The sequence below is a fragment of the Petaurus breviceps genome, unplaced genomic scaffold (genome assembly GCF_028583685.1).
Source record: "Petaurus breviceps papuanus isolate PSGF00001 unplaced genomic scaffold, PetGlider_PUasm1.0 37, whole genome shotgun sequence".
In the NCBI taxonomy this organism is placed as follows: domain Eukaryota; kingdom Metazoa; phylum Chordata; class Mammalia; order Diprotodontia; family Petauridae; genus Petaurus; species Petaurus breviceps.
In genome coordinates, this window is record NW_027186296.1 from 18,509,152 (window position 1) to 18,533,181 (window position 24,030).

The 24,030-nt window shown below is 37.0% G+C and overlaps 1 protein-coding gene across 10 annotated transcripts in view; it reads right to left on the reverse strand.

The window, feature by feature from the left end:
* Nucleotides 1-381: 381 nt before the first annotated feature.
* Nucleotides 382-24,030, reverse strand: part of ATP8B4 (ATPase phospholipid transporting 8B4 (putative)) — a 346,626-nt gene continuing 322,977 nt past the window's right edge. For all 10 annotated transcript variants that reach the window (XM_069098021.1, XM_069098022.1, XM_069098023.1 and 7 more), the window contains 5 exons: nucleotides 23,811-23,894; nucleotides 21,742-21,987; nucleotides 13,554-13,692; nucleotides 9,983-10,113; nucleotides 382-7,371 (listed from right to left, as the gene is read on the reverse strand). In XM_069098021.1, the coding sequence (XP_068954122.1) occupies nucleotides 7,093-7,371; nucleotides 9,983-10,113; nucleotides 13,554-13,692; nucleotides 21,742-21,987; nucleotides 23,811-23,894 (879 nt within the window). In that variant the 3' untranslated portion in view covers nucleotides 382-7,092. The remainder of the gene's footprint in view (nucleotides 7,372-9,982; nucleotides 10,114-13,553; nucleotides 13,693-21,741; nucleotides 21,988-23,810; nucleotides 23,895-24,030) is intronic.

The following is a 24,030-nucleotide window of genomic DNA, read 5'->3' on the forward strand; positions in this document are numbered from 1 at the left end:
TTTAACACATCTTGAACTCATTAAAGTCTTTTTGTTATTTTTACTATATTTAATTTCTCTCTGTTTTCTGTGCACTTGTGTAGATTCAGGTTGACAAATTACAGATGGCCTAATTTCTACATTTACATATTAACAAAGCCATTTATTTTTATAATGTCATCATTGGGCTTTTATTGTGTGACAATTTGGCAGGAGGAGGAAGGGCATGTGCTTTTGGACAAATACTTGTCATAATGGAAAGATTTTTAAATGTGTCTGTGTTCTAAAATCCATTTGTTTCCAAGAAACTAGTAATGGTGTCTCTTATTGGTCATAGCAAATTTTGGTGATCCTTTTACAGCCCCCAATTTCATTGACCCCACCAAATTCTCAGAGTCACTATTATTTGCAAATGTTTTATTTGTAAAAAATACCGAGTTGATAATTATACAACAAGTGTGAAATTATTTACAATACAAAAAAGAATCTTGGAAAGATAGTATGCAAATAGAAATCAACACTATTGTTTGGAATATGTCCTATGAACTAGGTAATTCAATAACTAATATAACCAAATCTTGATTTCCATAGCAATAATTTCTTAAAATTTTTATTTTGCTTTCCAATAAAAGCATTTTTGTCAAATGATAATGTAAAGCTCTGTATCTTAGAAAAAAAGGTAAAATCTAGTTGTTACAATTTTTTAGCTTTAATTTCATGCTATAGTTTTGAAACATAAAATATCTTTTAGCCACAATAAAACTCTTTAGAATCCTTAATTGACATTTCGGAGTTTATACTTTTAGCAGAAAGAAGCTATCTTAAGAAAAGTGGCTGACCTTAGGGATTCAATGTACCTCTAGCAAGTAAGCCATCTACTTCTTGAGAAAAGAAACACTATGTCTACTTCACCAACATTGGTCCAAACATAGGCCAATCCTTAAGATGAGAGCTCCTTGAAAGGAAAAAGGAATACATTATAAAAAAATAACAATCATAGAATGCATTTAGGTTTTATAGAAAATAGATCTGAGGGGAAAGTGGACTAACCCAAACCAATGTAGTACTTGAGTGGAAAGGTGACATCTTAGAAACATTGCCAACAAAGGGTACAACGAAAAAAGTGCTTTGTCAAAAGCTCAGTTAACATTTAAATTAAAATCCCACCAAATCCCCCACCTATACAAGCCCATGTTTCTTAAAAATTTTAAATTTTCATGATGAACCCAATAGGAATTTGATTTAACCTAGCCAGAAAATTCTGGCCAACATGTCGATTACATTTATTCTGTTTTTTAGAATGAAAACTGGACATTTAAGCATACCATTCTAAGCCGATTTCTATTCTATGTTAGTTACAGAAATAAAAAACATTTGCCTTACTGGAAATTTTGAAATGCTAGGACAGAGAGGCCACTTCTCTATTTAAGGAACAGCCACAGACCTGCAAATAAGTACAATTAGACCCATATAATCTTTTGCAATAAGTGTCGAAGCATATGGGTTTCTTTGCTCAGCCTTCCAGGCAGTTAAGTGAAATGCTTAGGCCTGAAAATTGCAAAAGTTCATGATTTCTCACTTTGGAATGAGATATGACGCAGGAAGAGTAAACTGCAGATGTTTAGCACCAGATGTTAATGTAAAAATTGGAAAATCATGGTCCTATACAGTTATAGCTGATTCTAACCACCCCAAACCCATTCTACAGACTGAAACCAAAAATTGTTTTGACCAAAATATAATTCTGGGATTTTTTTCAGCAGCTAAACTTTATTTTTGAGGAAGGAAGGGATGGAAGGAAGAAAGGAATGAAGCAATGGAGAGAGGGATAAGGGATGGAAAGAGGGAGGGGAGAAGGGAGGGAGGGAGAGGAAAGGAGGAAGGGAAAAGTAATAGATGGAGGGAAGAAGGAAGTGAGGGAGGAAGGGAAGAAAGGAGCAAGAAAAGGAAGAGAGGGAAAAAAGGAGGGAGGGAGAAAGAGGAAGGAAGTAATGGAGAGAGGGAGGGAAGAAAGAAGGAAAGGAGAAAGGGAAGAAATAAAGAAGGAAGGGGAAAATAGGAGAGAGAGGAGAAAGGAGAGAAGGTGGGAAGGAGAGTGGGAGAAATAAGAGGTGGGAAGGAAAGAAGGCAGGGATAGAAGAGAAAGATCTTTACTAATGATCAATAAATATTTATTAAACATCTACTATATCAAGCTATGAACTGGGGCTACAAAGAAAGGCAAAAATAAAATGCCATCAGAAGAGGTTAAAAAAAAACTACATGCTAATAAATGAAAATAGTTACTTTCACGAAAGTCCTAAGAACAGATTAATTGGTATAAATGTTTGGGGATCCATTTTTCACCTTGTATACAGTCTCCACAAGTACAATTTCAAAGAATTCTCTGTGTAAAGTGGGTGAGTTTTTTTTTGTTTGTGAGATTTCCTATTATTCAGAAAGAATCGGGGCTTTGGAACATTTTTACTTTGAGAGTTGTCCTTCGAAGTTGAGATGAAATGCCAAATGAATGTATTCAAAATTAGACGGAAATGTTATTTCATGGATTTGGGAAAGAGGAGGAAGTATTTATGGGGGGGGGAGGTGGAGGAGTATTTTATACCTCCCAAACTTAAAAGTTTCAACTTTAATCCTGAAGTATTTGGTGCCCAATTGATCTTTTCAGACCATAAAGAAAGAGAAGACATTCAACCTGAATAGTAAAAGATCCATGTCCAAATCATGGAAAATAGTATTGCTACTTACACATGACTGTCATTACTCAGTCTTCCCAAATCGCAGTTAATACCTGAAGATAAAATGTTTATAAAGAAGGCAGCTATTTTAATGAAGAAAGATGATAAGAATGGAAACAGAGGGTCTTTTTATTATGGCCTGGAGTCAGGAAGACCTGAGTTCAAATCTGTCCTCTCACACTTCCTAGCTATGTGACCTTAAGCAAGTCACTTAACCTCATCAGTTTCCTCATCTGTTAAAATGGATGTAATAATAGCACCTACACCCCCAGGGTTGTTGTGAGAATTAAGTGAGATAATAATCATAAAATCCTTAGCACAGTGTCTGGTACCTAATAAGCACTATATAAATGTTAACTCTTATTTTTAGTATTATAATTATTTATGTTGCATTAGAACTCTCTCCCAATACCTGTTCATCATTTAAATTTATATCCCCTTCTGAATGCTAGCTCTACAGAAAAGACTCATTTTCAATGCAATATGTTCTAATTCACCCATTCCTTCCACCCCTTCTGCCATCTCAGAAGTATTTTGATAGAATATCATAGTTTAACAATATAAGGAATAGTGTAACAGTTCTCCATTTTGTAGACATGATTCCTCATTTTTTTCAACAGTGCTGGACACTGTCCCAGGTACTACACACACACACACACACACACACACATGGGGGAGGGGGGCAATGTAGAATCAATACAAGACTTTGCAGCCAACTATAAAGGAGCATCCAATCAGCAGTCCATCTTCAGTTACAAAATGACAAGCTTGAAGGACCAAGAACACAAGTACAGGTAAACAGGGAGGAAGGATGGCAAATGAGCACAAGCAGAGAATGATTGTCCTGGAACAGACTTCCAGGCAAGTTAGTTCAACCACCCTCAGTCTACAAATGAGGAAGACGAGAGAGGCTCAATGGAATTGCCCAAGTTGGACAGCTTGTCAATGGTAGAGTTTGGACTAGGCCCCGGGGTCTTCTAAGTAGTAGTAAGTTTCTTTGCTTTCATGGTAAATCCTTGAAGGAACTCAATCTACAGTCTGCACTACCCAGTATATCCTTCTCTGAATTACTTTTTCTGATTAAGTCAGTAAAGAAAGCAGACCAAAGCTTCATTACAGAATACTCTTTGCTAATAAATGGTACGAGTCAGCGTGGTAGAGAGCAGACTAGCCTTAAAATCAGAAGACTGAGTTCCAGTCTTCCTCTGACATATTCCTCTGACTAGGTGACTCTGGGTCACTTAATCACTTGTTAACTCAGACAACTTTCTAAAACTGTTAGTTGCAAAACAATTGCTGATTTGCATTGGTGGGATGTGTTTTCCCATTGGGAGTTTCTTGTGCCAATGAAATCCCAGGTCTACACCAAATTTTTGCAATTAAGTAAAATACGGTAAAAGGTTACTCCATCTTCAATTGTATTCCAAGGTGCCTAATGAAGTGTCCCATTATGCCTTATTATTATGGCTTTTTTACCTATAAAATCATTATTATAGAATGTTTATAGCTTTTCCATGTTCAGGTTTGGGTTTTTATCAGTTTGGCTTTTATGTATAAGAGAAATTTAATTTCTCCTGTTGCCTTTCTTCCTAGAAATGACTGTTAGATCATTATCCCAGCTGATCATGGCCAGGACACCATTTACTTTCTCTGTTTGCATGTGTCACAGATCAGAACCAAGAATACATTGTATATAGTTGTATAACATAGTTCTAAACTTCAATGACTACATTTTTAAATGCTGTTTGCTCTTGCTTCTGTCTTATCCCCAACAACAGTAATTAGAGTTTTAAAATATTCAAGGACTTTATGAAGACAGCATATATATTTAGCTCACGTTCCCCAAAAGTGCCAATTTCTAAATAGGTACACACCTATTAAAAATAGCCATGCAAGCCTTACTTAAGCACAACATTTTATTTTCATTCTGAAAATTTATTTTCAAACAGGAGATGTGACTGAGTGCAAATTAGTCTCTTCTCCCTCCCTTTCCATGGTTATATTTTTGGTAACTAAGTTTGGTTTTTTTTTTTAATAGGTACCTATGAGTAGGCAGGAGAAGCAGGAAGGAAATTCAGTTGGTAGCTGTATATGGTAATTCAGAGCATTGTTAGTGGCTTCAAACTCTTAAGGTTTCCTGTTTGAGCTCTGGTTTGGATAGAGGTCTCTCTTTGTAATGTCTAGTAATGTCATGGGTTAAAAACCCTTATAACCTTCTCAGTATCAGATTCAAGAATGAAACAAATTTCCTCATGTGAGAGTGACCTTTTTGTATGGGCCCTTTGAAACACTGAGGCTGTTGTAAAATGATCATGTGTTTCTGTCTCTCACACTAACTCACTGACAGTATCAGTTTATAAACAGCCTTACCTTCACCCTAACTTAACAAGATTGGACTTTTTCTGACCTTCTCCATCTCACACACACAAAAGTCCAAAGAGTTCACTTTATTCTTGAATCTGACTATGAGAATTATATGCCTCCCCCAAGGCACTTAGGAGAAAAAAAAATATATCAAAAAACCAACAAAAATAATTTTAAAACCTTTACCAAAGCAATAAAGTGTCCCCGGTTTCTTTCCCAATAAAGAAGAGACCAAAGAGCAAATATGCTGAACTTTTACTGAATGTTTTTAAGTCTTTCAAAAACATTACAAAAGAAAAGAAATAGTTCCACCTTAATACTGGTGTGGTAAAGCTAGGGACAGAAAATGTCTACTCGTTCACTTCTGGCAGATCTAGGCATCCTTGCTCACAGATGGACAGTTTCTCAGTTGAAGAAACAACTAAAGAACTACCATCCCCAAAAAGAGATATACTAGGATTGTAAACATCACAACTGCAAGCAACATAACAAAAATTGCAATGGAAAGAGCAGTGACACTGAAGTCCGAGGATCTGGATCAAACCTTACGTCTAACACTTACTACCCATATTGCTTTAGCCAAGTGAGTTGGGCTCCTGGTGACTCAGTTTCTCTTCTGAAAATGAGAGATTTGGACTAGATAGTCTCAAAGTCCCTTCCAGTTCTAGGTCTACAAGCTATGAGTGTGGAGGCATGATGATTTGGATTAGTATAAAGAGTAGCCCCGCTGATGAAATCATAGTACTAAAGGATGAAGTTAGCGAAGAACTGAAAGCATTTTTCAAAAAAACTCATAATTCCTCTAAATGATCAAAATCTGAATATTTCAAAAATCACATGATAAATTAACAGGTTCAAAACTAAAATTGCTGAAAATATTTGGAGATACAGTATGTGAAAGACTGTCTTTACAATATGAGGGAGTAATGACTTAGAAAGATACTTAATGCTTTTTTGATGATTTAATAAAATTACAGCTATTGCAGATGCTAGTCAAAAGAACTTAGAATACATATTAGCACAACTTTCAGTCATTTTTAGTCATGTCTGACTCTTTATGACCCCATTTGGGGTTTTCTTGGCAAAGATATTGGAGTGTTTGCCATTTCCTTCTCTGGCTCATTTTACAGAACAAGAAACTGAGGACAACCATGAAGTGACTTGCCCAGGGCCACATAGCTAGTAAGTGTTTGAGGCCAGATTTGAATTTATGAAGACGTGTCTTCTTGACTCTAGACCTAGCACTCTCTCCACTGGGATTTCCAACTGCTCCAGGAATATATATTTAGCGTGACTCTATTATTTTTTGGATACAACCCTAAAATGATTCAGTTTAACACCCTTATAGGCAAATGACTAGCCTATACAGATTTGTTAACAGCCTGCCTTCCCTTTGGTAGCACACTATTAGTAGAGTGAATGAGATCAGTATTCTTTTTTTTTGCCAGTGGTGTTCTGATGTGAATGGCTAATAGTCCTGAATAAACAGGTAAAAGAATGAGAGAATGACATACAAGCATCATATCTGAGTTAAAGTTTGTACAAATTTGAACAATGAAACCTGTATCCTAGAAGTGACTGCTCTTACATATATGTGCTTATCTGTCCCTTTAAATGACTTTAATTATGTTGTAAATCCAGAGTGTTTCCATCTTTCGGAAAGACTACTTAATCTGCATACAAAATCAATTTATCACCTTATCTTCCCAAATGAGATCCTGAAATCAAAAAGCAACTGTTATCTGGAATGATATAATGTGTGTGTATTTGTGTGTTTACATTGCTAGTGTTTCTTCCACTAAATAAAGAGAAGCATACTGTCCCCATCTGGCCCATGTTTTCCCAGTGAAACATGCCCTTTCTGGCTCTGGTACTAAAGCAGACATCTGACCAAAATGAAATGAGGCAATCTGCCCCACCATCATTCCCCAATCCCAACCCCTGGAGGCCAGTCAACTTTCAGCCCAGGCTGAAGTCTTAAAAGATAAACTATTTAGCTCAAATTCATCTTGACTCAGAGTTTCACTGTTCTATCCAGGCTAAAGCTGTTCACTGTGTCTGTGGTTTTCTTACATAAATTTTCAATCCAGCTAGTGCTATTATACATCGTCTTTCCCAACCCTGATGTCGGTAGATTTTTCACTCGCATATTTTTTCCAGATGTGATAAGTTCTCCATAGCCCTCTTGGTGAGCAAATGCATATCCAGATCTTCGCGAGCTGGTTCTCCGGGGTTGGCGTTTGTGACTTTTCAGGGGTCTTGCCTTGTCTTGAGCCCTCTGCAACTGGCGCACCTGAGAAGGAAAAGAACCCAAGATGAACCAGGGATGCTCAAACTATGGCTCTCAAGGAAAGCTGTGTTTTCTCCTTGTAAAGCAAAAGTCTACCTAGCTTCCCACCTTCTTCATGAAGCTAATTGCTCAAGTTAGTGACAGCCTAATAGAAATACTCTATTGATCAATTCTGATCAACAAGGCAAAAGGTCTTTAAGAAAACAAAATGATTATAGGGGTTTCCCAAAAGTAAATAAAGTCTTTTCCCCACCCTCATGTTGCCACCTTAAATAAACAGGAACACATTTTTGTCAAGAACTCTGTGTCTAAGGTGCACTATATGCTTTATAGAAGGTATAAATATATATACATAGACACATAAATTTATATATAGTGTGTATATGTACATATACATATGTGTGTATACATATAGATGTGTGTATGTATATATATTATATTATATATATATATACATATTCCTACCCTAAATCCAAGTCCTGTACTTTGATTGCAACATTTTTCTCTTCCCTCACCTCTTGAGGGTCTCAACACACCTGAGTTTCTCTGTGGGCTTGGTACCTAGACTAGGGACAACTTTAGAATAATGATGGAAGCTCAGAATATCCTAGCCCCTGTGACCTGCCAGTGTAGCAAGGCAAACTTTCTCTCATTCTGTTTTGTAAACTATGGAGAATTTTGGCACCATTTATGTGGACATTCAACATCCCCCTCATTTCACTGTAAAACCATGAAGGCAAAGATCAGAGGCTTGGGTCCTGTGCCCATTTTCCTCTGATTCAGCTGATCTTTTGGAGTCTGATTTTCACGTCAAGGGAAAAGCTTCAAACAGCAAATCATGACCTGACTGAAAATTTAAGAAGACGTGAACTTCATTTTTCATTTCTTCAGGTCATCCATCATTTTACCTTACATAATAAGAGTCAGTCTACACATCCAAAAAAAATGACAATGGGGCTCAAGGAGCCCTTTTGAAAGTTAGTGATTTTCATTTAGGGCATCTGGAAAACCCAAGATCAGTGGTATGATAGTGATAGTGTGATAAAGGATATATTGACTCATCAGGTAATAAAGTCCCCTTCATGGGAGGTAGTCAAACAGGATAAGTAAAGAACTTTCAAAATTGTGGCAGAGGCATCAGGTAGAAGACTGGGCTAGAGAACCTCAAAGACCCTTTATAACTTCGAGATTCTCTGATTCATCCCCCTCCATGCCACCAGCCAGGCCTCTTGCACTTTTAAGTTTCCTCACTAGTTCTATTTTCCTTTTTCCATTTTCCTTTACTTCTTCAATTAATTTGCCATTTTCATGCATTCAGAACAATTTTCTCTTAGACATCTCTACATTCTCTAGATGGTGCCTATTTTATTTATTGCTCTGCTACCATTTTTGATACTCAGGTTTTTTTCTTTAAACTTTCTGTTCAGATCATCTACCATAATGCTAGTTCTCAATCCGTATATATTTATTTAGCATCTACTATGTGAAGTGTGGGGCAGCTAGGTGGCACAGTGGACAGAGTCTGGGCCTGGGGTCAGGAAGACTCATCTTCCTGAGTTCAAGTATAGCTTCAGATACTTAATAGCTGTGTAACCATGGGCAAGTTCCTTAATCCTGTTTGCTTCAGTTTCCTCATCTGTTAAATCATCTGACGAAGGAAATGGCAAGCCACACTATTTTTATTTTAAAAATCCCAAATGGGTTTATGTAGTCAGACATTAAATGACTGAACAACAAATGTGAAATGCACTGTGAGTGATGCTAGAGATATAAAATAACAATTAGACATCCCTCAAAATTAGATCATTAAAAAATGAAATTAGATACCTCTGCCTTTGAGGAGTTTACAATCTAGTGGGGCCTAGGGTCAAGAATGCAAATAGGATAGGACCTAAGGAGTAGACCCATTGAGGAACTTTCTCTACCAACACAAGTTGGTACCTTCTCTGCAATTTGAGAGTCTTAGAGAGTTGTGTGGAACATTGAGAAGTTAAATGACTTGCCCAGGGTCACACAGTCAGGATATATCAGAGGCGGCACTTGAACCCAGGTCTTCTTGACTCTGAAGTGAGCCCTGTATTCATTATGCCACGCTGCCACTCAGAAAGTACAAATTTGAAAATAATTAACATTAATTTAGGAGAAGGAGTCCAAATAGAGAAGTAAGAAAGATTTGAGAAAGTAAATAGGACTTAGAGATAGGAATTAGGGGCAATGGGGAAGATTCAGGTCAGAGAGGGATCCTCTAAGGCTTCATGGAAGGAATTACAGCTGAGCTTGATCTTGATGGAAGGAAAGGATGAAAATGGACCAAGAACCAACTTCCTAAATATATGTTGTTGTTGAGTCATTTAGGTCATGTCCAACTCTTCATGACCCCACTTGGGGTTTCCTTGATAAAGATGCTGAAGTATCTTGCCATTTTCTTCTCAAGTTCATTTTACAGATCAGGAAACTGAGGCAAACAGGGTTAAGTGATATTCTCAGGGTCACATAGCCACTAAGTGTCAGAAGTCAGATTTGAACTCAGGTCTTCCTGACACCAGGCCCAGAACTCTATGCACTGTGCCACCTAGCTGCCCCTATTAAATATATAACCACAACCAAAACCTACCTGATCACTCAAAGTTGGATATAAATCCACCTTCAAAAATCTGAATGTTATCACAGGCATGACTGAAACCACAGTTGTCAAAAGAATGACCAACCAAATGTTTTTCTGGGTTAAGGAATGGCGCGCATTTCCTATCAATAAAGAAAATTAAACATATTGGTTAGTGTAAAAAAAAATCCAATGTAAACAGATTAATAGATTCTATCTGTAATTATGTCACTTCCTTCTCTGGTCAGCTTAACAACAGACTATGCCAGAGGCCAATTGGATATTGCTCTGTGGCTTGTGGAGTAAGGTACATGTTTTTATTCATGCATACTAGTAACTCTGACTAGTGGCTGACATCATGGGAATTTGCCCAGCAAACACTGTGATGATTATTCAAAGCTAGGTTGGGCATGCTTTGGACCAGGCTTAACCTAACCTTGTATTTGAGCCAGGCTTGCCTGAAAAATTCCACCCACTGAAAACTATTTTTTATATAATTACATGTACTATTATTAAAATAATATAATCAATTCACTATGTAACAAACCTCACAATCAAAACTCTTCCTTCCAGAATTAAAAATGTACATGACAGATGCAGATATCATCTCAAATAATAGTCTTGATTTCTGACTGAACACATAGCAAAGTTTGTTCTTATGAACTGTGGGGTCTGTGTCTTCTACTCCCTACTAACCAGTCTAGAAGACTTGGTTATTTTTAGCCCTTTCTGATGTTTGTTGGTTAATGTTGTAAGATATAGGGCAACATGGAGTTAAAACATGGAGCATTCCCAGAATGCTCATTGGTTTGGGAAGATGGTATTGCTGAAGTGAGTGGCTAAGATATACAGAAGCTCTCATTTAAGTAGTAAGACTGATTTTGACTTTGAGATTTTATCAGCCTTTAGGGGCAAGTGCCCATTCTGCCTAACACGCCTGTTGGTTTTCTAGGGATTTAAGGATGATGCTAAGTATTATCCAAGTCTTCCAATTCCCAAGGTGGCAAAACAATTTGAATGGGCTTTGGCTATGAAGGCTTGGCTAGTGACAGGTATGTCTGACTCTGCAGGCTTTGGGAGGAAGAATCAGTCTACCAAATTACAGCCGGCTCCAGCTGTCTTCAAATGTGGGCATAAACAAACTTGACTCGAGAAATTAAATGTCTCTCTGAGATCCTTGATGCTTAGTGCCCTCAGGCATGCCTGGAAAAAACAAGATTCACTTGAAAACCACACTCCTGCTTGCTGTTGGCTAGTAAGAAGAATTTTTTTCAAACCCAATGTTGATCTAACTTTTGAAAAGTCTCGTTGGGGCCCAGTAATTAATTCCTGGAATGGCATGTGCTCTGTAGCTGGAAAGGGAGGCCTCGACACAAACTACGTTCTCACATCCAGTCATTCCAGCCCCATTATGCACATTATCATACTCTCTTAGGGCTCCGGGGCTTCTGGCCAACTCACTGAACTTTCATAACTGGCAACAACAACAACAAAAAATAACCCAACAACTTTTAGAAAAAACAGTTTTTAAGTTTTACTTTCCTAATATGCTAATACTTGTTTATAACAAACATGTCTCTACACAGCTGGAATGCTTTGGTAAACAATAAAAGTATTAACATTACATAAAAATATCAGTGGTATACTTTAAATATTTCCATACACACACACACACACACACACACACTCACATAAACAGGCAAAAAAAAAACGCTATACAGCTGAAGAATGATTAAGTTTATCCGTGTAGTCAAACGACTTCATTACGTCTGATAATTGAATTGTCTTTTAAGACAAACGGTTTATATTTTGTGGATGCTTTCTGTCTTTATATAATGGTCATCTTCTACCCCCTTCTAGAATGAACCTTCCTCTGTGACAAAGAAAACCAATTAAGCAAAAATATCTAATGAAGAGACCATGTTTCATAATGCATATAACATTCTATCTGAGTCTATTTAATGCATATAATATTCTGTGAAGAAGAAATGCTTCTTTATCTCCTCTCCAGGGAGAGGATTTTCAATTACTCAGAGTTCAATTTCATTTTAGTGATCTTTTCATTTTTCATTTACATCATTATAGACACAGTGTACGTTGTTCTCTTGGTTCAACTTATTTTGCTTTTCGTCAACTCATACAAGTCTTTACACATTTCTCTGAATTTTTCATATTTGTCATTTTTGCATAATAATATTTAATTGTATTCATATACCATGGTTATTTTTTTTTACCACTTCCCCATTGATAAGCATCCATTTTCCCCCCAAGTTCTTTGCTATCACAAGTTAGGTTGTTATGAATACTTTGGCATATAGCAAACCTCTGTAGAGGTTTTTGTCTTCATTGGTATATACCTAGCAGCAAGATTGCTGCCATCATAATGTACTAATAATATTAAGGGCAATATCTCTATTTAGATCTTTGAGATTTATAAGGCACTTCTCTCACAACTCTATGAATGTTGAATAGGCATTAAAAGTATTATCTCCCTTCTACATAAAAGGAAACTGAGGCTCTGGAAGTGACTTGCCTGAGAATCAAGCAGTCATACCATCAAGGATTTATTAAGTGTTTACTATGTTCCAGACACAGAGTGTCAGAACCATGACTTATCTGAGAATCACAGTGTCAGAGCTGAGATTTGAACCCCGATCTCCTAAATCCAATGCCACAGCTCTTTCCATAACTATATAGCAACATTGTCTCACCTCTAGAACAGGAATCTATAACCAATAGTCTGAGGTCTACTAAGAGAACCTAACTTTACCTAGTAGATTTCCAAACTGGTTGGGTATATATACTGGGGGTGGGGGAGCTGGTGGGTAGTGATAATGATGAAGGAAGGAAGGAAGGAGGGAGGGAGGGAGGGAGGGAGGGAGGGAAGGAAGGAAGGAAGGAAGGAAGGAAGGAAGGAAGGAAGGAAGGAAGGAAGGAAGGAAGGAAGGAAGGAATGAAGGAGGGAAGGAAGGAAGAAAAAAGAAGAAAGAAAATAGTAGTAGTAAAAAGTATCAGAAATATTTTAAAATACACAGAAAAAAAGCAGAAGGAAGTTCTGAAGGGGACATAGACAAGCTGGGCAGATTCATTACTATTATATTAAACTGAATATACACTTTAAAAAAGAAACTGTAAATAACAGTTATAGTTTCATATATAATCCTCTTTTCTGATCTTCATATATTAAAATGTCCATGTTTCTTAAGTTCACAGGGATCAAACTTAACGTCAGTGAATTAACATCAAATAGACATCTTGCCTCTTGGCAGAGATGGTAGGTTACAGGTGTGTGGAATGCAGCAAATGCTTTCAGACAGAACCATTTGTTTTGTTTAACTATACCTCTCTGTTACAAAGCATGGTATATTTGGAGAGTGGGGAGAAGTCATTGGAAAGTAACAATGCTGTTTTAAAAAATTCAATATTAAACAAATAGTAAACAATGAAACATTAAAGAAACAAAAACAAGGACTTTCAGAATCTCTACCTAGCCACATCAAGCCTATTAAATCATTAGTCAAGTGAAATTGCACCCTACACTGCATATACGTAACTTGAAAAGAAGGCTGACTTGTTGACTTACCTACAAATGGAAATTGATTTGGAAATATATCAAACATGCCATCACTGTGCATTGTAAAGAGAATGGAGAAGTACACAGCAATGCTGCCCCAAATGAAAACATGATTAATAACTGTCCAGTAACTTGTATCCAGGGCTATCTGCAAATAAAATCAGATACAGAAGAGAGGCTTTAGATTTCAGAAATCATCATTTTATTGAGTAACATTTTCCTAACACTGCACTGGGCCAAGACTGAGAAAGAATTTTGCCATAATTGGACCTAATATGATTGCTACGTAAAGTTGTATTATGACATTCAATCTGTACGAAGTAGATGGCTTCCAATGGTTGGATTTCCTATTAACTAAATCTGGTCCATAGCAAACAAATGAAAATACTAAAGCAAACTCAAAAATTATTACATTGTCAAAAAGGAAAATGGGTTTTCATCAGAAAGATGATTTACTCCAATCTGTCTCCAAAGTGTTTCACTATGAGACATATCTTTGATTAGGGACTTTGTATTAATTCATATAATCTATAGACATCTTAGGCTCTCAGGATCAGAGACTTAGGTCTGCAAGAAACCATCAACACCATCTAATTCAACCTACTCAGTTTACAGATGAGAACACTGAGGCCCAGAGAGGTCAAGTGATTTGTCTAATATCATAAAGGTTGTATGTGGCAAAGCTGGGATTTGAACTCAGATCCTAGGACTTTAAGTTCAGTGGAAAAGAGTAGCATTCTTTCTACCAAACCATCATATCTCCCTTATACTTGATGATTATATGTATGAATAATTTTGAAAATAATTATCTTTGAAATCTCAGACTATTTGGAACAACATAGCCCATCTCAATAAAACTCACCACCTTCCCAGTTATACAATCTAGAAAATTTTGACAGGTTTTGATATCTTTTTAACTAAAATTAAAGACAGCCAGAGTATGACCTATGTTATTAGCACTATAGGCAGGCAAGATTTATAACTGCAATTATAAACCACTGAAACTTCACATGGGCTGTCACCAGTCATGACAAGTCAAGCTTAGGCAGTGAGGAAAGGACATTAATGCTACTGTCAAATTGAACTTATTCACAGAATTCCTCAGAATTATTATTCCATATACTAAAAACAGCAGTTTTAGATTGAAGCCAAAAAATGTTAAGCTTTTATGGTTTCAAATGTACATGACAGGCAGTCTGGTGTGTTCTATAGCATGCAAAAGCAACTATTTTCAGGACAGCCTAGATGACAAAGAAGATTGGCTCCATGGAGAAATTCATTCAGAAAGACATCTTAGTCTTCCTAAGGACAAAATCTGAAAGTCCAACCAAGTTGCTAGAGTCACAAGTAATTAAAAATTTTAATGCAAACTCAAAACCAGTGAATGGCATCAGAAAGGAGAATGGTGCCACTGACAGACACAATATCATCTTCCCAATGAAAGAGTGGTATCAGAAAAATGGTGTATTGATTGACACACGCAGAACCACTTTCTACTTATCCTCACAGATGAAGATAAACCAGAGCAAAATGCTAAAGTCAGGATAATGTCTTTTTATTGCAAGGGTCAGGCCAGTATAGCAGAAAGTATAATGAACCTGGAGTCAGATTTCCTTAATCTCACTCTCTTTGTGACTCTCAGAAAGTCATTTAGCTTCTCTGATACTATTTCCTCATCATTCTCCTCCTGGCCTTGTTTCTGACTTCTAGTGGACTTCAAATCCATGACCCTTTTACTGGTGGCTCTTCAGGAACTTCCCTTGGTGCCTGAGGCCTTTTTACCCTAGAACAGCCTAACATCCTTGCAGCCAAGGAAGATCCCTGCATAAGGACAATCTACCTTCTCCCACTGGTAAGTTCCTCTAGGATCCTTTATTTTGTGGAGGGACTGAGGCTGGCATGCCTTCATTCTCCTTCTAGCCCTGTTGTTTTTTTTTTTTAATTGCCTGAATGGACATCTTTTTATTTTATCTTTTTCTCTCTTTTTTATTTTTTAGTTTGTATCATTCATTTCCACAAGATTTTGAGTTACAAATTTTCTCCCCAATTTTCCCTACCCATCACCTTAAAACAGCATTCCCACTGAATATCCCCTCCCCTCATCTGCTCTCTCCCATGTCTTGCCCCATTCCCCCTTCGACTTTCCAGTAAGGCATGGTGGATCTCTATGCCCCAGTGCCTGTATATCTCATTTCCCAGTGTAAAATATTGATAATAATATGTGTATATATATATTAAACATTTGATTTTAAAACTTTGGATTCCAGATTCTTTCACTTCTTCCCTTGTCACCCACCTTCACTGGGAAGATAAGCAATTCAATATAGGTTATACATGAGTAACTATGCAAAAGATTTCCATGGTGGATATATTGTGGAAGACTGACTATATTTCCCTCTATCCTATCCCACTCCCGACTTATTCTATTCTCTACTTTGATCCTTTCCCCTTTTAAAAGTGGGTGCTTCCAACTTCCCTCCCCCCCCCAGCCTACCCTCCCTTCCATTATCCCCCATTTCTTCCCCTTCCACACTCCACTGACCTCTCACTTTGTCCTTAGCATCTATGGGTTGATAATTCTGGAAACTGCCACAGTGGCTAGTGATCTGAAGTCCCTCTAGCCAGCAGCTGGCCAGGACACCCTGGGACTAAGACCTCCGGCTGGCTCCAGTAGAGCTGTGGTTGGCTCCCAAAGTGCTGCACTGGCCTCTTTCTGCCAGCCTGCTGGGCTGTCCTCAGTGGGAGGTTAGCTTCTCTGTGTCATTTTGTGGGTTCTGTAGCTCCAAAGTTTGTCTAGAGTCATTTTTTACATGAATTGGGGGAGGTGGGAGCTACTGCAAGGAAGTCCTCCATTTTGACTCTGCCTCCCCACCCCTGTTCTTGATTTCCTCTGTCCTTCAAAACAATGCTCTGACTGCTTATTTTCACTCCCCTCTCTTCCTTCTTCAGTTTTCTTTTATGTGTTTCCTTCCCCTATAAGAATTGAAACTCCTGGAGATTTCTAAAGTCATGTGAGCCACAAAATATTCTATGATACCCATGAATTCTCAAACCTCTTCAAAACAGAAATTATTGATCAATGATAAGGCAACTTCAGCTGCCTCCATGGTCTAGGTCACCCAAATCCAAAAGGAGATTTTTAAAAACCTGAACTGAAGGTCAATGACCCTGAGCTCACTCAGTACCCACTCTCACCTCCTATACTACTATGATGCCAAGGTGATTTTCTTAAATCATAGTTTTGAGAGTATTACTCACACTTTAGTAGTTCTTATCTAGGATCAAATATAAAACTTTCCCTTTCTGCTATTTAAAGCTCTTTACAACCTGACTTATTTCCCTTTTCCAGGTTTGGGGATTTTTTTGCTCATTACTTCCCTCCATGGCCTTTGTAGTCCAGCTATACTAGGCAGATTGCTTTTCTACAATACTACATCTCCCATCTTAGTACCTACATGCACTATATGTACCCTGTGTCCAGAATGTTTTCTCCCTTCTACTTCTTAGAATGCTTGGTTTCCTTTAAGACTCAGCTCAAGCACCACCTCCTATATAAAGCCCAAGACTATTTTCTATCTACTTCCATCTACTCTATATGTCTTATATGTACAGATAGGTACTGTTGTTGTTGTCTATCTCCATTAGAAAGTAAGCCCCTTGAGGGCAAGCATTATTTTTGCTTTCTCTTTGTATCTCCAGCTCTTGTATAGTGTCTAGGACATAGTAAGTACTTCATAAATGATTGGTGATCGATTGCATAGCAGCATTTTCTCTTTCCCTGTTGACTAACTATTTCAATGAGTCTGAGGACTATCTCCTCAGGAAGACCTAGCTCAGCCCAGCACTATCTGCCTCACCCCAGCAAAAAGTGTTAGTTAAACTTAAAGGTCAGAGGCTTACAGGTCTTATGGTATCATGGATGGAGCATTGGATTCAGAATGAGGAGACCTGAGTTTAAATCCTGGCTCTGATATTGTTGACCTTGGACAAATAACTTAAGCTCTATGATTCTGCCTCCTAATCTGCAAAAGGAGGAGCTTGGTTTGGGAGTTCTTAACCTTTTTGTATCCTGGACTCCTTTGGCAGTCTGGTAAAGCCTATGGATCACTTCTCAGGAAAATATTTTTTCAATGTACAAAATTAAACATGCAGGACGACAAAGGAAATAGTTTACATGAAATATAGTTATAAAAATATTTTTTTAAGTTCACAGACCACAGCATGGCTAGAATAAATGATTTATCATTTATGCTTTAAGTCTGGTTCAGATAGTAGGAAACATGGATGTAACACATATGAAAACTTGTACAATAATCAAAGACCAAGACATCTTCAACATCTTTTCATATAATCTAAAAGACCGGGATGTTTAATTTCTCACTGTAGTTCATTCACTTAGCACCAAATGTGACTACAACCTTTTAAAAACAGCAAAGTCTTAAAAATTAAGCCTTTATTGCAATCTATACCTTGTAAAAGGCATGGTATGGTATGACTTCATCTGCCCAATGTATATAGTAATTATAACTTTGATATTAATAAATATCATTGACAGATTACTGTCAGAAAGGAAACATTACTTTGTTAAGAAGCCATATTCTTACCAGTTTGTAAGTGTATTTTTTATTGTATGAGTGAATTTTTTTCTTTATAGTAATACTGATTACCATAATGCTAAAGATGAATTTAAAATCATCACATGGTAACCAGAGAGTAAAATGAAAGTGGATTTTACTGAAGATGCCTCCCAAATATATTCATTCTAAAACTAATTACTCAGGTGATTCCATTTTATTATTTCCAAAGGATGAAATAGCCAAAGAGCAATCTCCAAGAAGAACTTCACTCTGTATAGTTGTTTTCTCATTTAACTCATGAAACTTAACATTAATGTGTAGTATACAGAAGTTCTACTCCAATATCTCATTGTGGCAAAGATGTGACCTTGGGTTCTCAAAGGCAAGCCATAGCATTCTGACAAAGTGTACCATGTTGGAAAGAGATGGAGTATTCCATCTGTTCCTGGAGTCAAACTATCTGCTTTCTCAGGATAAGCCAACCAGATGTGCAGATCCTCATGAGTAGCAGTCTATCCATTATTTTTTTGTGTCAGGGATCTCTTTAACAATCTGGTGAAGTCTATGAAGCTCTTCTCAGAAGAATGATTTTAAATACATAAGATAAAATCCATAAGAGGAGGAAACCAATTATGCTGCAATATAATTACATATATATATATATATTTAAAATTTTATAGGCCATAAGTTAAGAACCCTTGAGAATGGAAAAGTTGTTCATAGGCTCTCCTTGGAGAGATAATAAATATGTATCTAGAGTTGACTTCATAAGGTTTCTAAAAAAAAATAAGAAACTATTTTATAAGATGTTTGGTCATCTTGCCTTACAGAATTCATGATAAACATCTGTGAAATGGTCTCCATGAAAATAACCATAGTTTGTCAACAAGAACTTTTTTCAAAGAATGAGGAGGTAGAAAATTATGTGAGATATTCAATAAAATCTTCCAAATTAAGCCAACCTATCTGTTAATATTTGATGGCTTCAATGCAAAGTTAGGCATTGAGGCAAAAATGATCAAGATGATGAAAAATATGTGGGAAATATGTCTCAGATTTTAGAAGCAATAGTGGTCAATGATTTGTACACAACACAAAAGCTTCATGCCTATCTACCAATGGTTCTCAGGGGGTATGCTGTGATGCGTTATGCCGTGAGTTTCACTAGGTATGATATAAATTATAAGCAACTTATAGTAACCCTATTCAGAGTTTTCTTGGTAAAAAAAAATAGTGGAGTGGTTTGCCATTTCCTTCTCCAGCTCATTTAACAGATGAGGAAACACAGGCAAACAGGGTTAAGTGACTTGCTCAGGATCACACAGCTAGTAAGTGCCTGAGGTCAGATTTGAACTTGGGAAGATGAGTATTGCTGGCTTCAGGCCCAGCATTCTATCCACTGTACCACCTAGCTTCCTGTTTCTAGGTAGTAAGGTGCTCTAAACCAGCCTTTCAAAGGGTCCATGAATTTGAATGGGAAAATAATTTCATTAAATTTCATTGAAATTTAAGCATTTCCCTTAATTAGGCACAAATATAGGCCCAAAATATCATTCTGTTACACAAAATGTTTGTTCAAATCATTCATACCAAAATCATTCATGACACACAAAAAAGTTAAGAATTCTTGCTCCAAATACTCCTTTCTGCAGATGATATCTGGCTTACTGCAATAAGCCTCAGGAATTTATGCAGCCTCCTAAATGAAAACTGTATCCATTCAAAAGAGTTAGGCTTAACTGTCCACAAAGGAAAAATCACGTAGATGAAAAATATCAGTTGTCTAGATCAGGCTCATCTTTTTAATAGCAATGTTCTTCCAGTAATGCTACTTAGTTATGAATTATGAAGTTAACAATAATAATAATAATAATCTAGAATTTATATAACACCTACTATATATCCAGTACTATGCTAAGCTCTTTCCAATTATTATCTCAACCAACAATATCTGAAATATCACAATATCTAAAGAATTAAAGCTGTAGGTTTCCCAAAGGGCAAGGAGAAATGCTTATTGGACAATAAATGTTCTATGACATATTATCAATGCAGAATGGAGTGCCATAATGGTATCATAAGAGGTATCTACAAATACCTAGACCACCAAAAAGGTAAGTGGGCTAGCGATAGAATAAGGATGAGACAGAATGTGTGTCAATTCGTTCCTATACAATGAATGCCAAGAGGTCTAGAAGAAGGTCCCTAGAAGGTTAGGTAGGTCCCTAAGGAACATTAACAGGAACATATTGGCCAAGAGTTGCATAAGATGACAAAGTATGGATAGGCTGAGATCTGTATTGTTACAGAGAGTAGCCATTCCAGTAAGATCACAGACAGATCAGTGTCAAAGTGGATACAATAATATTAGCTACTCCTCTCTCTGCACACTCTAACCCCCATGGAATTAAGGATTCTTTGTTAAGAAAGCTGTACCTTTTACAACTCTTCAATATGAAAGAGAAATGAAGTCCATCAGAGTGATATAGCTTTTCTCTTAAGATATTAAAGTGACCTGGAAGAATTCATCTTCTTCTCAGAAAAGATAGACAGACAGATAAATAGATAGATAGATATGGATAGTGATACACGTGCACATACATTAATACATTATGTATATGTATATATTATCTCCACTAGTACAAACTAAGCATAAAATAATGACATACATAGTCAAAGATTATATGTGCTACCTGGCTCTACATTCAACCATAAATCATGATGAATAATAAAGACCTTGAATCTTCAGCTATGAACAATTTAGAGCTAGAAGCAATCTAAGAGATAGCCTAATACAACTTGTTCATCTTACAGGTGAGAAAAGTGAAATTTCTTCACTTGTAAAAAGAAGTTAGGTGATTTTTTTCAAGGTCACACATTGGCAGGATTAGGATTGGCAGAGTCAGGATTTCTGGCTCAGATCCAAGATTCTTTTGACTATGCATGCTGTCTCCATAATAAAACAGAAGCTCAAATCAAGAAAGTCAATCAAAACAAGCAAAAATCAAGCTTTGGTTGCAGACTGAAGGCATAAAGAGCAGTGATTATGTCCAACCTCCTGCATGAATTTGAGACAGAAAAAGGGTAGGATAGTATATTTGGCTTGTTGAGTAGTTACTTCAGAATTTTATTATCAAATAATCGTTTCCCCTCTCTCTAAAGTCTGAAAACCATTAGGGCTCATGTGAATCATTGGAAATTCTCCTTCTGCTCCATTGGGAATTTCTTCTGCTTAGAATTAAAAATTCAATCATTTTATCCCTTTACTGTATATTCCACCCAAAGAAGTGATTTATGTACAGGTTCCCTCCAACATGCATGCCTAATGCTGATTCTACTCCCTTGTGTTAGTTTGTGAGTCACTTGAAGGTTTTTTTTTTAATGCTTTTTATTTTCAACATTATAGCTAAAAAACTCCAAATCCACTAGGGCATTTCTTAAGATAATTTTACCCCTCATCTTCAAAATCATAGTTAAAAAACCCCAAATCCACTAGGGTTTTCCTTAAGATACTTATTTTTTTTTTCTCACACAGAAGAGCAAATATTCCAGGACTATCATGGAATATTTGAAAAGTTAGGTGTCTCTGCTTCCCTCTTCAAAACAAGCATTGGAGTTACCTGTACACTAACAACAATAACCAAAGATGTAGCGATGGTAACAGCAAAGGACTGGTAGTCAGAAATATGCTTCCCATCTTCACCAGCCACATTATAAAATACACCATACGGGATGAAAAAAAGAGCGAAGGAAGTGTACACTCCATGTGCAATACAGATGAAAAATTTACGCTTGTTGAAAAGTAGATTCAATTGCCCAGGTCCATAGAGGTTGGGGTAGTCCATACTGTTCTGCTCACTCACGTCCTATAAACAAAGTTGAACAAGAAATTATTTTATTAGACTTTGAATTAATAAAATGCATAAGACACTGTCTTTCACCCAGTGCCTCCCAGGATATTTTCAAGTAATTTTACTATCACCTGAGCTAGACCCAGTCCAGTTAGCTTCTTTGGGGATAAATGAAATATTACTTAAATAAATAACCACAGAATTTATCAGATACCCCTCTCTCTCAGGATCCTATTCAACAGAAGGTCCCCATGATAACTGATATTCAATCCCAGGTTGGATAACCACTTGTCAGTGAAATTACAGAGAGAAGCCAGGCTTTGGGTTGAGTTAGATAACCTTTCAAGACCCTTTTCTGACCTATGGTTCTAATAACTTCCTGTTCTTGAGCTCTATTTTGTACCTTAGAGACTTTTCTGGGCTGGGATTCAGGAAGACCTAGGTTCAAATCCACCACAGGCATTTTCTGTGAGGTGCTGAGCAAATCTCAATCTCTTGGAGCCTTAATTTCCTCATTTTTAAAATGAAAAGGTATGATTCAGTGGTCTCTAAGCTCCTTATTATGATGTTATGATTTGAAAGAGTTAAAAACAGCCTCTAACCACAGCTGATGCTTTAGGCAAGAGTTGCTAACTTACTCATTTCCTTTTGATAAAGACCAAAGATGTCAGTGCAAAAGGTATTTGACTCAATGAGGTAAATGCTCTTACATTTTCCCAAATTGAGTAATAGCCATCCTTCCGAGAATGAGATCTCTGTTATTCTTCAACTCTCTGCTGTTCTCAAATGTCAGGGAGAGGAGAGGAATATGGAAATGGCCACACTAACTCATTCACATAACTTTTCTTCATCACTTCCCTATATTTTCAGCAAGATTTTCCCAAAAACACAGTCCATAAACTTTTTTAAAAATATATTTGGAAAATGGCTCACAAATCACTAGAAGGCCAAGAGAGAAATGAGCTCATAATGTGAAGATGTGTATTTTGCAACATTTGGCTCTTGGCCAGAATATGGGGCCCAGCAATCAGGTCTAATGACAGCCTGGAAAAAAAAAATCTGGTCTCCTCAAAAATGCTTTTTAAAAAATCATTTTTAATAAATGCATACTAATTGTACCATAAAACTCTCCTGGCTAGCCTTCCATTTCCTCACAGGCAGACAGACTTGGTCATTTTTTTCTCCAGGAAACCACCTCCAAATCCCTAAGAGTAACAAGGATCCACCATTTGGGCTTTGCCTCCTTCATCCCCTCTTTCAAGCAAACAGGGGAAAGTCCTGAATTTGGAGTCAAAAGACATGGGTTCAAATCCTTATCCTCTCACTTAATATCACATAACCTCCCTGGATTTTTGTTTCTTCATCTGTAAAACGAGAGCGTTGGATTAGGTGATTTCTGAAGTCCTTTCCAACTCTAAGTTTATTGTCCTATGACCGCTCCCCTACCATGGCTAATCATGGCCCCAGTACTGGGTTGAGAACAATACCAAATACTCCCCTTTTGGCAGGGGACTAAGCTGGCTGAACACTCATTAGTTAGAATGATCAGAAAAGTTTGATTTTTGAATGTTTGTCTGTGCTATTCCAACCCAGTTCTAGAATTTTTCCATCATCTTGTGAGACTCAGAAAAGCTGAGCCTAAAAGTAAATACTCATCTAGGGACCCTTTGAGACTCTAAGAGTATCTTCTACTTAGAAAAGTATGTCTGTTTCCTATCATGTTAGGATTATGTTTGTGCTTCAACCGGAATAGCCAGAGTGCCTAGAGTGATATGAACGGAAGAAAAAGGATTCATCAGAATCGTTATAACCATTTAAACGCAGAGGAAAACACATACCTGGTCAAAAATCCCCATGGCTAATACAGGCAGTGATGTATAGACAATGTTGAAGAGGGTGATGAACCACTGATCATAAACGGTCTAAAAAGAAAAGGAAACATTCAGTACAAAAACAGCCAGCTAAGATACCTATTGTTTGTCTCATGTGCTGAAGAAACATGGTATCCTAGACAAAATTACAACTGAAATTTCCTCCCAAATGTGGTCTCCCAAATTG